Source organism: Salvia splendens, chromosome 20 (genome assembly GCF_004379255.2).
Source record: "Salvia splendens isolate huo1 chromosome 20, SspV2, whole genome shotgun sequence".
In the NCBI taxonomy this organism is placed as follows: domain Eukaryota; kingdom Viridiplantae; phylum Streptophyta; class Magnoliopsida; order Lamiales; family Lamiaceae; genus Salvia; species Salvia splendens.
The window spans coordinates 24702562-24717333 of record NC_056051.1 but is presented as its reverse complement, the minus strand read 5'-3'; the positions used below and the strand labels follow the sequence as shown (position 1 = coordinate 24717333).

The following is a 14772-nucleotide window of genomic DNA, read 5'->3' as shown; positions in this document are numbered from 1 at the left end:
CCTTGCTCACACTATGCATATCCTCCTCAGCTCTGGTTTAGTCACTAGATTTGAGGTTGTGGCTTCAAATGACTCTTCTTCCTCGTCTTTGCCTTCTCAACCTCAGCAGCAGCAGCCGCGTGGTGTTAAGATGAGGCCTAATAGAGTTGCGAACAAAAAGAAGCAGAAGCAGCAGCCGTCTGTCATGGAGATTGAACGGGCTATTGGTGCTGGGATTTTCCGGGAGAGAGATGTCAATAGGCAAGTATGGATTTATTTTCGGAAGAAGACGACGATGATGATGGTTTTGAGTTTTTTTGCAGTGGAGGAGAGAAGGCAAATCTTGTGGATAATATACTGAAGAATTCAGTTGGGAAGAATGAAGGGTCTGTGGAGAAGAGGCTGAGGGAGACCGGGGAATGGCTTCTTGATCAAACCGAGACCACAACTCGCTCTGCAGGTATTCATCTCTCTCTCTCCTCTTGTTAGGTTGCAAACTCATCCTAAAGCGGACAGACAGTCAACCATCCTAACAAGTGGTATCAGAGTCCGAAGGATAACTCGGGATTGCAAGAGTAGCTGAATAACTAGTTTGTCTTTTGCAGGAAAGCAAATCTTGACGACCATATTTATATGGATTATACCTATGTGGATAGCTGGATTTCTTGTGGCTGCTGGAATCATTGCACTGCCATTTCACACTCCATTTCTAGATGATCTTATTTCTTGATTTGTAATGTCACATTAATGATGATATTATCATATGGGGTGAGAGTGAATATGGATGCAATACACAGATTAAGTGTGTCAATAATTTCCCCGACTTTTTATATATTTTGGCTTAATCTAATTTGATTTTGTTAGCCCGGGTTCATTGTATTTAGATCTTATTATTAATAATTGCTTATTTTAATTGATTAATCTGATTATTAAAGTTTATAACTTAATTAGAATTAATTATTATGAATAGCTTTGGCAAATTTTATTTGGTGTACAAAAAACAAATTTCCCTTTATATGTAGCTTTATTCAATATGATGGGTTGGGTTAATAAAGAACAGATTTCAAACTAACATTAAGTTATTTGCTAGTTACATACTCCCTCCGTCCCACATTTGGAGTCACTTATTGTTATGGCTCAGGTTTTAAGGAAGAGTTGGTTAGTGTAATAAATGAAGTGAGATGGTGGCGTGTGTAATAAATGAAGTGAGTTGGTTGAAATCAAACAAAAGGAACTTTGATTTCATTAATTCAAACTCCAAAAATTTTGGAGGGAGTGCAGTACAATCCATGGAGGGAAAACACAAATGCTAAGCTAAACCTATAAATACATCACTCCACCATTATTATCAAAGACTTCTATTCCACCTACCAAAAAAGAAAGCAAACCTATTTATAGCTAATTTACCCTCATAAAATTTTCATCATAGGGCAATGGAGATGGATGAAGAGATGGAGCAGGAGCTGTTCGAAGAGGAAGATCAGTTTCAAGAGCCAGAGGAGTATCCAGAGGCAGTGCAGTTTCCAGAGGCAGAGCCTCCTCAAGAGGCAGAGTTTGGCCAAGGGCCGAGGGCATCTCTGAGTTTGAGCAGCAAAGAGAAAAACCTTATTGTGCAGTTCCTTCAACAACAATGCCGTGCTGGAGCGCTTCCACATGGTTCACTCACAGAAGCTGCAATAAAATTCAGAGTGCATCCAAGGACATCTAGCCGCTTATGGAGGATCATCAAATTGAACAAGGGCAACTTGTTGTCATGAAAGGCAAAGCATCAGGTTATAGTAAGAAAAAAGGTAAAGTAAATCTTGATGAAGACAAGTTTAGACACTTGTCTATGCTTGAGAGATCCTCCATCAGAAAACTTGCTATTAAGATGGAAGTTAGCAAGTCCACAGCTGGCAGATGGGTGAAGGGAAACAAGATAAGACCACATACAAATGTCATCAAGCCTGCACTCACTGATGTGAACAAAATTTCAAGAATGAGATGGAGTCTTAGTCATATTCAGCTAACCATGTATGAAGGTAAGCTTCTCTATCATGCAATGCACAACATTGTTCACATTGATGAGAAATGGTTCTACATGACAAAGGCTTCAGACAGATACTACATGTTGCCGGATGAGGATGAGCCTTACAGGTCTTGTAAGTCAAAAAGATTCATCACTAAAGTGATGTTCATGTGTGCTGTCAGTAGACCAATGTTTGGCAGTGATGGGCAGCCCATCTTTGATGGTAAAATAGGCATATTTCCATTCACACAACAAGTTCCAGCCAAAAGGAAGTTAAAGAATAGGTCAAGAGGAACACTAGAGACAAAGTCTATCCCATCAGTTAACAAAGAAGCCATGAGAGAATGCCTCCTTAATCAGGTATGTACATTTATATGTTTCACATTACTATCAGACATTATTAATGTCATCACTTAGGCATCTAAGCATTCAATCACAAATCATGCTCAGATTATACCAATAAACAAGGCTAAGTGGCCAGCCAATGCAAGCAAGGAGATATACATCCAACAAGATAATGTCAAACCCCACTTGAAATCCTATGGCTTACAATTTGAGGCTATTGCAAGTACAGATGGTTTTAAATTCCATCTAATTAGCCAACCAGCCAACTCCCCAGATACTAGTGTGCTGGACCTTGGCTTTTTTAAGGCCATACAGTCACTGCAAGATGACAAACTAGCCACCAATATAGATGAATTGTTGGAAAATGTTTGTAGTTCTTTTGAGGAACTCACACCACAAACTCTAAACAAGGTTTTCCTAACATTGCAAAGCTGTTTAAGCAAGATCCTAGAAGTCCATGGGGGCAACAACTACAAAATACCCTACTTGAACAAAGATAGGTTGAGTAGGACAGTGGGGCTGCCTACCTCACTTGAGGTTGAATCGAATCTGGTTAGGGACAGCTTGGAGTATCTACTACTCCCTCAGAATGATGTGGGTGGCTCATATGAAATAGGACATCTAAGCAATGTGTTAGGGTAGTAGCTAGGGCACTTGGGTCATGGGGTTTACAGTCCACGCATCAAAGTAGGTTGGTGTTTAGGATGTAAACTTCTTTTTTGGTTTTGTAGCCTTTATTTTGGTGTTAAGGGTATATAGGCTGCATTATAAGCTGTAGTTGACTCAACTTATTTTAACACAAGGAAATCCCTCAAGTGTACGGGGCTAGTGTAGCACAAAGCAAGCAAGAGTATCGTATCCCACAGGGACAAAATGTATAAACTCAAGTACCACAGACCGATTTTAACTACTATCTAGATGATTCAAAAGTTTGGTTTGATTCTTGGAAAAACAATTAAACATAAACAAGTTAAAAGCACGCGACAAATGATAGATTTCAAATAAGAGAAAGAAGTAGAGCTTTAGATCCAACTACAACGAACACAATGTGAACAATTCAACAACTTCGATTACCCAATTGAAGTCTCTAGGATTACTAGGAAAGCCGCTAGTCTAGTCTAAGCCCTCTCTCGAGTGCACCCAACCCGTTGATTAACCATTAATATTGAAGTCTCCTTCTAATACTTCACAATTAACTCCTTAAAACAAAAGGCTCAAGCCCTCACTCTAGAATTCCTTCTCTCGAATGCAAATTATCTAGGTGTTGTTCATTCTTTTATCAATCCTAATTAGGTATCTCTCGATTACTCAAAACTAGGTCAACAAACTCAATTGGTAGCTAAGCAATTGAATTGAAAAAGCTCAAGAATGGAACAAAGGAATCATAAGAGCATAGGTAATCAAAAGTCCTTAAATTAATCAAAAGCGTTCATTGTAGTCTTCACCAAAACTCTACAAGAGATTTAGCTACTCATATTCAATGCAAATTCACAAGATAAATCCATGGAAAGTGAACTAAACATAAGAAAAATAATAAAGATACTCCCAAAGGTGGATTGAGTGGGCAAATCGTCTTCGTCTTCAACCTTGTTGATGAATCAGACTCTTTGTCGCTTTAACCTGCTCTCCAATGTGAAAACTGCTCCTGGGGGCGTGTGTATTAATATTGAAGTCTCCTTCTTTGTCGCTAGTCTAGTCTAAGCCCTCTCTCGAGTGCACCCAACCCGTTGATTAACCATTAATATTGAAGTCTCCTTCTAATACTTCACAATTAACTCCTTAAAACAAAAGGCTCAAGCCCTCACTCTAGAATTCCTTCTCTCGAATGCAAATTATCTAGGTGTTGTTCATTCTTTTATCAATCCTAATTAGGTATCTCTCGATTACTCAAAACTAGGTCAACAAACTCAATTGGTAGCTAAGCAATTGAATTGAAAAAGCTCAAGAATGGAACAAAGGAATCATAAGAGCATAGGTAATCAAAAGTCCTTAAATTAATCAAAAGCGTTCATTGTAGTCTTCACCAAAACTCTACAAGAGATTTAGCTACTCATATTCAATGCAAATTCACAAGATAAATCCATGGAAAGTGAACTAAACATAAGAAAAATAATAAAGATACTCCCAAAGGTGGATTGAGTGGGCAAATCGTCTTCGTCTTCAACCTTGTTGATGAATCAGACTCTTTGTCGCTTTAACCTGCTCTCCAATGTGAAAACTGCTCCTGGGGGCGTGTGTATTAATATTGAAGTCTCCTTCTTTGTCGCTAGTCTAGTCTAAGCCCTCTCTCGAGTGCACCCAACCCGTTGATTAACCATTAATATTGAAGTCTCCTTCTAATACTTCACAATTAACTCCTTAAAACAAAAGGCTCAAGCCCTCACTCTAGAATTCCTTCTCTCGAATGCAAATTATCTAGGTGTTGTTCATTCTTTTATCAATCCTAATTAGGTATCTCTCGATTACTCAAAACTAGGTCAACAAACTCAATTGGTAGCTAAGCAATTGAATTGAAAAAGCTCAAGAATGGAACAAAGGAATCATAAGAGCATAGGTAATCAAAAGTCCTTAAATTAATCAAAAGCGTTCATTGTAGTCTTCACCAAAACTCTACAAGAGATTTAGCTACTCATATTCAATGCAAATTCACAAGATAAATCCATGGAAAGTGAACTAAACATAAGAAAAATAATAAAGATACTCCCAAAGGTGGATTGAGTGGGCAAATCGTCTTCGTCTTCAACCTTGTTGATGAATCAGACTCTTTGTCGCTTTAACCTGCTCTCCAATGTGAAAACTGCTCCTGGGGGCGTGTGTATTCTCCCTGGTGTCGAAACCTAGGTCTCCATTTATACCCGGGGCGGAAATAATAGCAATTAAGTCTCGCCGATCACATCGCCCGGCCGGGCGATTTTAAGTCTCCAAAGCACCTGGTCGGGCGGACAGTCGAGAATTATACTTCCTTCACATCGCCCGGTCGGGCGATTCTTCCGAGGGGTAGTGCCCGGTCGGGCGAATTCTCTGGATTCGGTCCCTCCTTTGCACAAACGCCCGGGCGGGCGTTTCTCTTAAGCAAGAACTCCCGGTCGGGCGTTTCTTCTGTAATCCTCCTTCAAGCTCGTTTTCAAGTCATTTTCACCTGTTTTAGCTCCAAACACTCGACAACTCATCAAAATACTAAAGTAGTGGATAATGGATGCAAACTCAAGTAATATGCTACAAAACACTGAAATATTCACGTTAAACATCCAAAATACTTGCTAAACCACGAGTTTATCAACTCTTCCAAACTTAAACACTTATTTGTCCTCAAATAAGAAGTAGAAAACATAGAATGTGAACTCGTGTAAGCATGTTGGATTGTCATCACTGCCTCAGTAAAAGAAAACAGAATCATCATGTATCAATAACTTCGCACACAAGTACACCAAATGAACATTGCTTCCAGCTACTAGCACGTATTCCACTTTGTCAATTTGCCCTCACAGGAAGCATATAGTGTGATTTTTTTTTCTCCCTCACTCTCAAAGTGTATAGGTATAGTATGAACCGCTCAAATCAATCAAAAATGTATAGCTTACCATAAGCTTGCTCGAAGTCTAGACTCTCCTCTACTATGTTGTGACTACAGATTTAGGATCCGAAAGGTCTTTTCCAAGGTTGTAATGTAGGGCTCTTTGGTTAGGTGAGGAAAATTTGGCCAAAGTGACTATAATCCCGAAATGAAACTACGATTACTTCACCCTTGTGCACTGCAATCCTTAGCTAGTCCTAGGCTTTGCCTAGACTCTTCTCAACTCCCAATTCCCCAATATTTTTTTTAACAACTCTTATTCATTTTCAAGAACAAACACACTTCCCTTTTTTTCTCTTTCATCCCCCTTTTCTCTTTTTTTTTTCTTTTTCATGCTTTGCATGTCATTCTCTCTTTCCTTTTTGCTACAAAATCCTCATTTTTCTTTTTTTTTTCTTTTTTTTTTCACTTGACACTAAAGGAACCCAACCCAAATTAATAGCTACCAAAGAAAAGGCTTTTAGGCTCAAAATTGGCTAACAAGGGATTATAATTTGCACTTAGGATTAAGGTTAAGATAAGGGTAGAAGGGATGGCCTAACGTCCTCTCCTATTTCTATAATCACTATGTAGACTCAAGGAGACCGCAAGCAAGTTCTAGAAGCATATAACATAATTGATGAAAAATCACACATTTTTTTAAAAAAAAGATATGTGCTCAATCCTCACATGGTATTTTTCGGCAAAAGACAAAGCAACGAGCAATTCACTCTAGGCAAATCACAAGGAAGGAAATACAAGTTACTTAGCTATATCAACAAGTTTTCACAAACATTTTAAGCCAATTCTCATCATAGGCAACTCATCCAACAAACCTACTCAATTCATCCCCACTTGTCTCCAACTTTCTTCCCAAATCTATCATCCTACCCAAGGTAGATTATTCAACACAAAAGGAAACAAGAAAAACAAACCTAAAAAGTAAACAAAGACACAAGAACAAGTGGAACAATGAAACAAGGCCACATACTCCAAAATCCAAGATCAACAAAACATCACAAGTCAAATTTCAAATTTACATGCCCACATATCATCATCAAATATCATCAAAAGAATATGGGTACAGGCCGGGGTATCATCAAATAAAGAGAGAGAGATGTAAAAGAGGGAATCCACTAGACACCCCCCAAACTTATTCCAAGCAAAGCTAGGATAAGTTTGAAAGAGAGTGGATCTCCCATGGACCTTCACTGCGGAGGAGGAGGCGGATGCTGCAACTGGCCACGGAATTCATCGAATCGGGCATTGATGTTGGCCCATTGTGCGTTGTTGAAATCAGTGAATTGGGTCCAGTTGGTGTTGAACTGGTTCCATCGCGCTTCATTCTGGACCCAATATTCCTGCTGACGCAGCTCCATCCGTGTCAACCTCTCATTGATCGAGCCGTAGTCCTCCTCTTCTCGCTCTTGTCGGCTTCGTGTCCTCTGAGTGCTTGTCCCGGCTTCATCTCCCCCTTGGTGGGTCGGTTGTTCCTCACCTTCCTCCTCATTTTGCTCGACCCCCATCTCGATATCGGGAAAATCCATGTGGGGTGCTTCATCAACACTCGAGCTCGGGCTCACATCCCTAAATTGCAAGTTCCGCGGATTCGCCGCCGTGGCGTGTTCGTGGACCGCAGCCTTCATCTTCTAGTTTTCTTTGCGGAAAGGACCGTTCACATAAGTGTTGATGTAATTTTGATGAAGAATGGGGTAAAATTGTATGTCCAAATATGGAAAATTCTAAATGTGACTCTTAAACTGGGACGGACTTTTATGGCAAAAAATGACTCTTAATATGGGACGAAGGGAGTATAACACAGTTAGAAGCGATATCTTGTAAATTTTCCACATACAACACAATTAGTTCCAGAATCTACTAATCTATTTCCTTCAATAACAGAAGCAATCTCTCGTATGCTTGGATTGAGCTCAAGATATCTAAAGTCAGAGAATAAATTGAACAAATTTCCAATTAGCCAAGATTTCCAAGATTTATGTTGTGAATGATTTATCAATTGAAACACAAAACAACAAAAGAAAAGGAATGGATTTAGCATTCAAAAACTAGATCCTAAAGGATTTGACGAGAGATAAGAAATGGTGAATGCGAATTTGAATAGTTAAATTTGATGGAGAATAAAACTCTAAGCAACCTTCAAGCTAGATCTAAGTATCTAACTAATGGTTCAACTATTCAAAAGAATTCACATGCCCTATGATGTATACGTATACTTAATCATATTTGAATGCATCAATTGATGGAGGTAAAATTTAAGTGAATTTTTAGAATTTGATGGAATTTCCAGAAATTAGGTTCAAATTTGAGTGGGTAGTTTTGTCAAATAATAAATATAAGGAGGAAAATAATAAGAAAAAAAAGAGATTAAAAAACGAAAATATTAAAAGAAAAATCCATATCCGAAAAATTCGCATAAATTGATCTCATATTCTAAAAAGTCGGTGAATTTAATCTGAAATCTCAAAAGGTCAGCGAATTGAGACTGATATTCTAAAATCTCTTCTTTGCTTGGTGGATATGATTGGGGCAAACATTTCAATTTACCGTGCATAATAATACAACACACCCACATATATATAGATACAATCCTCTTATATTCTAGAATTCGGTACTATATTCTTTTATAGTAGTATTCTATATATATGTAGATTTTTCTCTATATTTTTTATATTTTATTACGTAATATATCTAGATAATTCTACTTTTAAAGTAACTATATATTTTACAACACAATTCTACAGAATTCTACTAAAATATTTTAAAAGTAAAATATGTAGCTAGAAGATCATCTCTTTCAGCCTTCAGCTTAGCATTTCTTTTGTATCAAAAAAAGATAATCTCTTTCGTAATAGACCTAGGCCATGAAAAATAGTACTCGCACTCTTATTTAAAAAACATTTTAAACTAAAATCAAATTCATTTATATTATGTATGTAATTAATCCGCTTTTTATTTCTCATATATACCATATAGCACTATCATTCCCAAACTTTCATCTCGTTTTCTTTTTGTTACGATCAAAATATATGGTTAGTTATGAATGGTTGAATTTGAATTAATTTAACAGAGGACGGATTAGTAAAGTTGAATCGAAAATGTGGCGTGGATTAATGGATATAATGATTTAGTCAGGTTAATATATTTATATATATTGATATTTATAATATTGCTTTCCTTGACATGCCAACATAATTATGTAGTGAGCTATCATTAAAAGTGAAAACCACATGACCACCACAAGAGAATCTCAAGGGAACGATAGTAGAATCATTTCTATGAACTAGCTAATTATTAAAGTACTGTAATAAAGATTAAACACCATAATTAACCCATAATCATTATTCCATAAAAAAGAAGCTATATACTACTCCCATATCTTTTGTTGATTCTAACCTTCAATTAATCGATGATGAAGTGTAGCATAATTGATAGTTTAAAAATAATAACCTTCAATTGAAGTGTAGCATAATTGATAAGTTTTATTTTTCTTTCGGTTAATAGTTTAAAAATTAACAATAGTTAGCAAGATCTTAGTTCGGAGACGATGGAAACAGATGCATGCCGGCCGGCCAACTTAAATTAGACTTTAGAGTGACGATGAAGCGATAAATGGTAAACCATTATTGAACTATAAGACATAAATTTGAGTTGTAAGTGTACTAAATTTCGAACAAACAAATTTAATTTAGTAAAAGTATAAATAGTGATGTGAACGATGGCATTTAATACTTTTCAAATAATTCTGTGGATCTTTATCTTATGTTATCTTCTCCTGTAACTGTATTCTTTCAGATGTATAAGTCCAATATTTTCAGATTTACTGGTCCGAGACAGAACTACAATAATTCCTGCAAGAATAAATGCAGTTTCCAATGATTTAAAAAAGAAGAGATATGTTACAAAATGATAATGCACAGACTAATTAAATACAGACACACATGATATTAATATATATTAGGGAATTAAGATAACTCACATTAGCTTGTCTAACAAAATGATAATTATATATATATATAATTAATTAATTAGGCAGTCATGTCACCTTAGTAACGAACATATTAACCAGCGCTAGCGCATTGCTAGTGACCTCCTTGGCCTTGAGGATCCGTGCCGACACGTCAGCTTTGACGGGGCCATCGTCCACGTCATCGAGGCCGTCTACACACGTGTCCTCGTTGGTCAAGGCGGCGCTCATCCACGTCTGCACGTTGCTGAGCTGGAACCTCAGGTCCCCGGCGGTGCGGCCGGTCAGGCGGCGCATCTGCTTGAGGGATCCCCGTATCTGGTCGACCGCGTCGCCCAGGACGGAGGAGCAGTCGTGCAGGGCGGCGGCGGCCCGGTGGTCTGGCGAGTAGTCGGCCTGCCGGGTCAGGTTGGCCACGTAGAGGGTCGTGCGCTTGGCGCGTGAGAGGCTCACGCCCACGGCTACCCGGGCCAGCCGGGCCGGGTCGCTTTGTACCGCATTGGCATACACGGCTAGGGAGTGGTAGCAGAGGTCTGGGTAGAGCGTCGTGTCGCAGTTTGTGCGGATGAAGTCGGCCGGGGAGGAGACGGCGGCGGCGATGAAAATTGGAGCTAGGAGTAGTAAGAATTTCATGATGGATGTGAATTTAGTTTAAGTAATGTTATGCTAGTGAGAGAGCTCAACTTAGACTTATATATGTCGTTTGTTACATGCAATGATATTGTTTTTCTTTTTGGAAATTTAATTAACTAATTCATATAATTATTTTATTGTGTTAGTATATGGCAATCTAGAATTTGAATTACCTTTTGTTGCTTCCCCACTGCCCACCTTTCACTAACTAAACCTCCTTGCAATTATTAGCTATGACTAAAGGCATCTTGTCAGGTATACCTAGTTCAACTTTTTATATAAAAAAATTTCTAGTTCAACATCTAAATTGACATTTCTTCCAGAGAAAATAGAACTTATTTAGATGGGTATTTTAAGCTACTTCCAAAGAAAGATTGTGAATCTCATTTTTAATATCAATTATTTTAAATGTAATGTAAATAATGATTTAGTGGAACGTGAAAGTCGATGTGTTAAAATGAAAAAAGTAAATGCATTTTTAATAGTGGTAATCCGAAAATGATAAAAGTTGGTTACTCCCTCCGTTCCGGATAATTTGTCCCATTTTTCCATTTCGGTCCGTTCCACATAATTTGTCTCATTTCACTTTTATCATTTTTTGTAGTGGACCCCATATTCCACTAACTCATTCCTACTCACATTTTACTATAAAACTAATATATAAAAGTAGGACCCACATTCCACTAACTTTTTCAACTCATTTTTCATTACATTTCTTAAAACCCGTATCCGGTCAAAGTGAGACGAATTATCCGGGACGGAGGGAGTATTATTTTGTGGGTGGAAGGAAGGAGTATTTATTAACATCTGACTTTAAAGCACAAACCTTTATTTATAGGTGATAAATTAAAGAAATTAATTAAGGTTAGTCAAATAGCAAGAAGGTAGTCATTTTTCGTAGAATTTGAGTGAGGTGGGACTAGCAGTAATAGTGAGAAGAGCAACACAATAAGACAAGTAGATGTGAAAGTGAAATGGTCATAACAACTTTTGCCGCAAGTTTCGGTTGCCCTATTTTTCTTGATTTTACACAGAAAACAGAAAAGATTCAAAAGTAAAATTTGAGGATTAAAAAAATGTCAAGACATAATCATGTACTAGTATAACTAACCACATCCACACATGATAATCTTGTACCGCAAATCTTGGCATCACACTGCTAACTGCTGCATGCCTTAATCATTGAAAAACTTTTATGCATGTCCCATCCAATGAAAAACTTTTCAAAATTATTCAAGTGTTCCTATCATGATGCTGCCATGTTTCAGAGGAGGTTTTTTTAGTAAATGTTTTTGTCGATTGTTTTTGTTTGTGGGTGTTGGGTTATTAGATTGGACGTGACCAAATTTTATATAACATAAAATTAGTTTATTTGAGAAAAAAAACATGTTTATTTATGTATTTAATTAAAATATATGGACACGTATATGGTACATGGAATGCGCATAGTATTGTGATCCTTCGAACCCACCTTACAAGGGAATATGTAGTTTTCAAATTTTAGGATTTTAGTTTTTAATTTATAACTCTAAGGATATGTAATTTCCCATCTTTCTAATAAAGTAATTTATTGTACTACGCTATTTTAATTTTACAATTATTTAAAGTGAAAATAGCTAATAGTGCAAATAAATTGGAGATTGATGGCTAGAGGACCTCTAGTAGCATTGCGGTCTGTATACATTGTGGCCGGACTAAAAAAAAGAGAGGAATGATTAGAGTTATCAATTGGGCTAGGCCGGGTTGGATTGTCCTAGACCCGGGTCAGCCGGCCAATCAGTGAAACAAAGCGGACCTGGACTCATTGGTTGAAGTGGACTCCAATTGTGCCATTTTATAAACCTCGGCATGGTTTCAAGCCCAGACCCATCTGAAGCTTGGGCTAGGCCAAGGCCCAGGCCCAAACCCATGATCGACCCATCAAAAAATGAGGGGAATGTGTTAATGATAACGTGACGGAGGAGAGATGACGAAAATGAGCTTGAAATATATATAAAAAGACACTTGCAACCCCTTTGATGGGATAAACCTAAGGAAATAAAAAAATCATAGGTTTATTAATTTCTAGTAGGATTATCCATGATTTGGTCCAGGGATTCTTTTCCTTATATTTCTCCTTGATTTGTGAATTGCTAACAGTTCCAACTTTCCAAAATCCAAGGCCTAATCAAGGGGTGTGACTTGTGAGACCAACTGACCAAGTACTCTTCCCAAATCTCGGTAAAGTTTGTATCAGTATTTTATAAAGTTGAGTTTGTATAAGTTTCGTTGTTTTTTTAATAGTTTGGAATAGCATCCTAAACCACACCTAAAATTAAAATAAAAAAAAATAAATGAATATTATGTACTCATTCGTCTCCTAAATACAATTGGGCTAATAAAAAGTAGCCCATGGGCAAAACTTAGTTGGGCCTTGTCACGATTGAGCACATACATACATATACACATTCTCTTTTTCGTATGTTTATAAAAAGAAAAAAAAATCGTTATCCACTTTTTTTGGTCAAAAGCAAATCTATAGCTACCATTACCATGAAGCTTTCTGTCTGCTTGATGACGAACAAACCGTAATCATATTTCTACAAGATTTACTCTATAGTACACGTATGTATTTAGATCTAAAACATCACAATAATGTTAATCTTTGTTCGATATTAATTAAATCAAATTGATATGCAAGTTGGTCTGAAAGAGAATTGATCGAGTTGCAATAGTCCAAATGCAGTTTCTCTCTCTCTCTCACAAGATTCATCGATCCTACCAAATTTCACTTTTCAGGCTCTCCATGTGTTGCTCGTCAACTGGCGGTGAACACAAGCACCTCTCTCCCACTTTCATCATCATTTTCAACCTCCCTCCTCCGCCCACACCGTTCTCATTAAATTTCACCTACTTCCATCGTCATTTTTTCAATATACATCATCTATAGGGCATCATTAACGCTTGAGGCCGGGCAGCAAAAAGCGAGTCCCGGCCCGGGCGTTGTGTTGGATGAGCGGAAGTTGCGGCCTGGGCCGGTCTCGGGGCTGCAATTGCGGCCTGAGGACGCTCCCGGGGTCCGGCCTGGCCTAGGGTTAATTGCTTCGGGACGAGCCGCAAACCCTCAAAAAAATTATTTTTCTTTTTTTTAATATTTTTTTGCCTATTTTTACCTATTTCTTTAACATTCTTCCACCAATTTCTCCATTTTTTCTAGGAATTGTAATTTTTATTTTCTAGGGCTTAATAAAAAAAAAATCTAGGATTTGTAATTTTTTTACCTAGGATTTGTAATTTTCTTTTTTCGACTGAACAATGTATTTTTCCGGCTTGAATTGTTCAACGTATTGCATTTACGAGTAAAATATGTTGAAGTTGTGAATACTGTCATTTATTAGTAGCGGCACGAGTTGGGGCCTGCAGGGTTAGAGCGGTTGTGGTCTAGGACTCAAATTTAGGGGAATGATGACGTGGAGGGGACTTGGAGCCTGATTCCGGGCCAGAGTTAATGATGCTCTAACATTCCGTTGATCACTCCATATAGTGCTCACAATTTTTGATACACTACAATACAATACGAATATGTACTAAATTAATGGAATTTAGTTCAGTCTAATTAGATTTTTTTTCCATATTAAATCTATCCTTCAAAAATCCAATAATTTAAGATTCAATTCGGTACTCGGATTAGATTAGGGTAACCTGCTAGAATAACATAGTAGTACTAGTATTTACTAGTATAATTTAACTATTTTTTTATGTTTTTATAAAAATATATCATGTAAACCAAGTTCGTGTCACCGTGTTGTTATAATGTCGTGTCAATTTGTATTATATCGTGATGTTGCGAGCATATTCGAGTTTAAAGGTAGCATGCGAGATCTTGAGAAATAAAAGATCATGTTAGAGTTATGCCATATGGGATTGGGATCTAGGAGTATTATTTGTCATCACTAAGAAAAAATACTTGAAATATTATTGGTGTGGTTCATCTGTTTTGAAGTGTGATTACCGAATATTGAATGGCCAGTGGGTATAATTATGTTGAATAAAACTACATGCAAGTATATATGCTTTTCGTGTTGTTGCAATTTTTTCCACCTTAATTATATTTTGTACCTGATGTTCTAAATTCAATTTTATCTTTGTTGTTTCATAAAACCAATGAAATATAATTTATTTTTTTACCTAATCTGCTCCATTGTTTCAGTTTACTTTTTGTACCTGTTGTTCTAATCTAATACTGCTATTAAGCTTTTGTTTTCTAAAACAAATGAAACGTAATTTTTA

At 37.1% G+C, this 14772-nt stretch overlaps 3 protein-coding genes across 5 annotated transcripts; 2 read left to right on the top strand and 1 right to left on the bottom strand.

Moving 5' to 3' along the window:
• Positions 1-8: 8 nt before the first annotated feature.
• On the top strand, positions 9-842 carry LOC121782263 (probable NAD(P)H dehydrogenase subunit CRR3, chloroplastic). Its single transcript, XM_042180024.1, has 3 exons — positions 9-240; positions 303-439; positions 585-842. Exons 1-3 carry the CDS (start codon positions 14-16, stop codon positions 707-709), a joined length of 489 nt encoding a protein of 162 aa, XP_042035958.1. The 5' UTR covers positions 9-13; the 3' UTR covers positions 710-842.
• An 890-nt stretch (positions 843-1732) lies between these two features.
• Positions 1733-2974, top strand: LOC121781723. Its single transcript, XM_042179420.1, has 2 exons — positions 1733-2347; positions 2405-2974. Exons 1-2 carry the CDS (start codon positions 1733-1735, stop codon positions 2972-2974), a joined length of 1185 nt encoding a protein of 394 aa, XP_042035354.1.
• Positions 2975-6953: 3979 nt separating this feature from the next.
• Positions 6954-10545, bottom strand: LOC121783045 (21 kDa protein-like). 3 transcript variants are annotated; one of them, XM_042181080.1, is made up of 2 exons: positions 9949-10545; positions 6954-7534 (listed from the first exon to the last, which is right to left on the bottom strand). In XM_042181080.1, the coding sequence occupies exons 1-2, from the start codon at positions 10501-10503 to the stop codon at positions 7094-7096; spliced, it is 996 nt and encodes a 331-aa protein (XP_042037014.1). In that variant the 5' UTR covers positions 10504-10545; the 3' UTR covers positions 6954-7093. The 3 variants fall into 3 exon arrangements, with proteins under 3 accessions (XP_042037014.1, XP_042037015.1, XP_042037016.1); XM_042181081.1 differs by having other exon boundaries at positions 6954-7531; XM_042181082.1 differs by lacking the exon at positions 6954-7534 and adding an exon at positions 9604-9754.
• Between the last annotated feature and the right edge of the window lie 4227 nt (positions 10546-14772).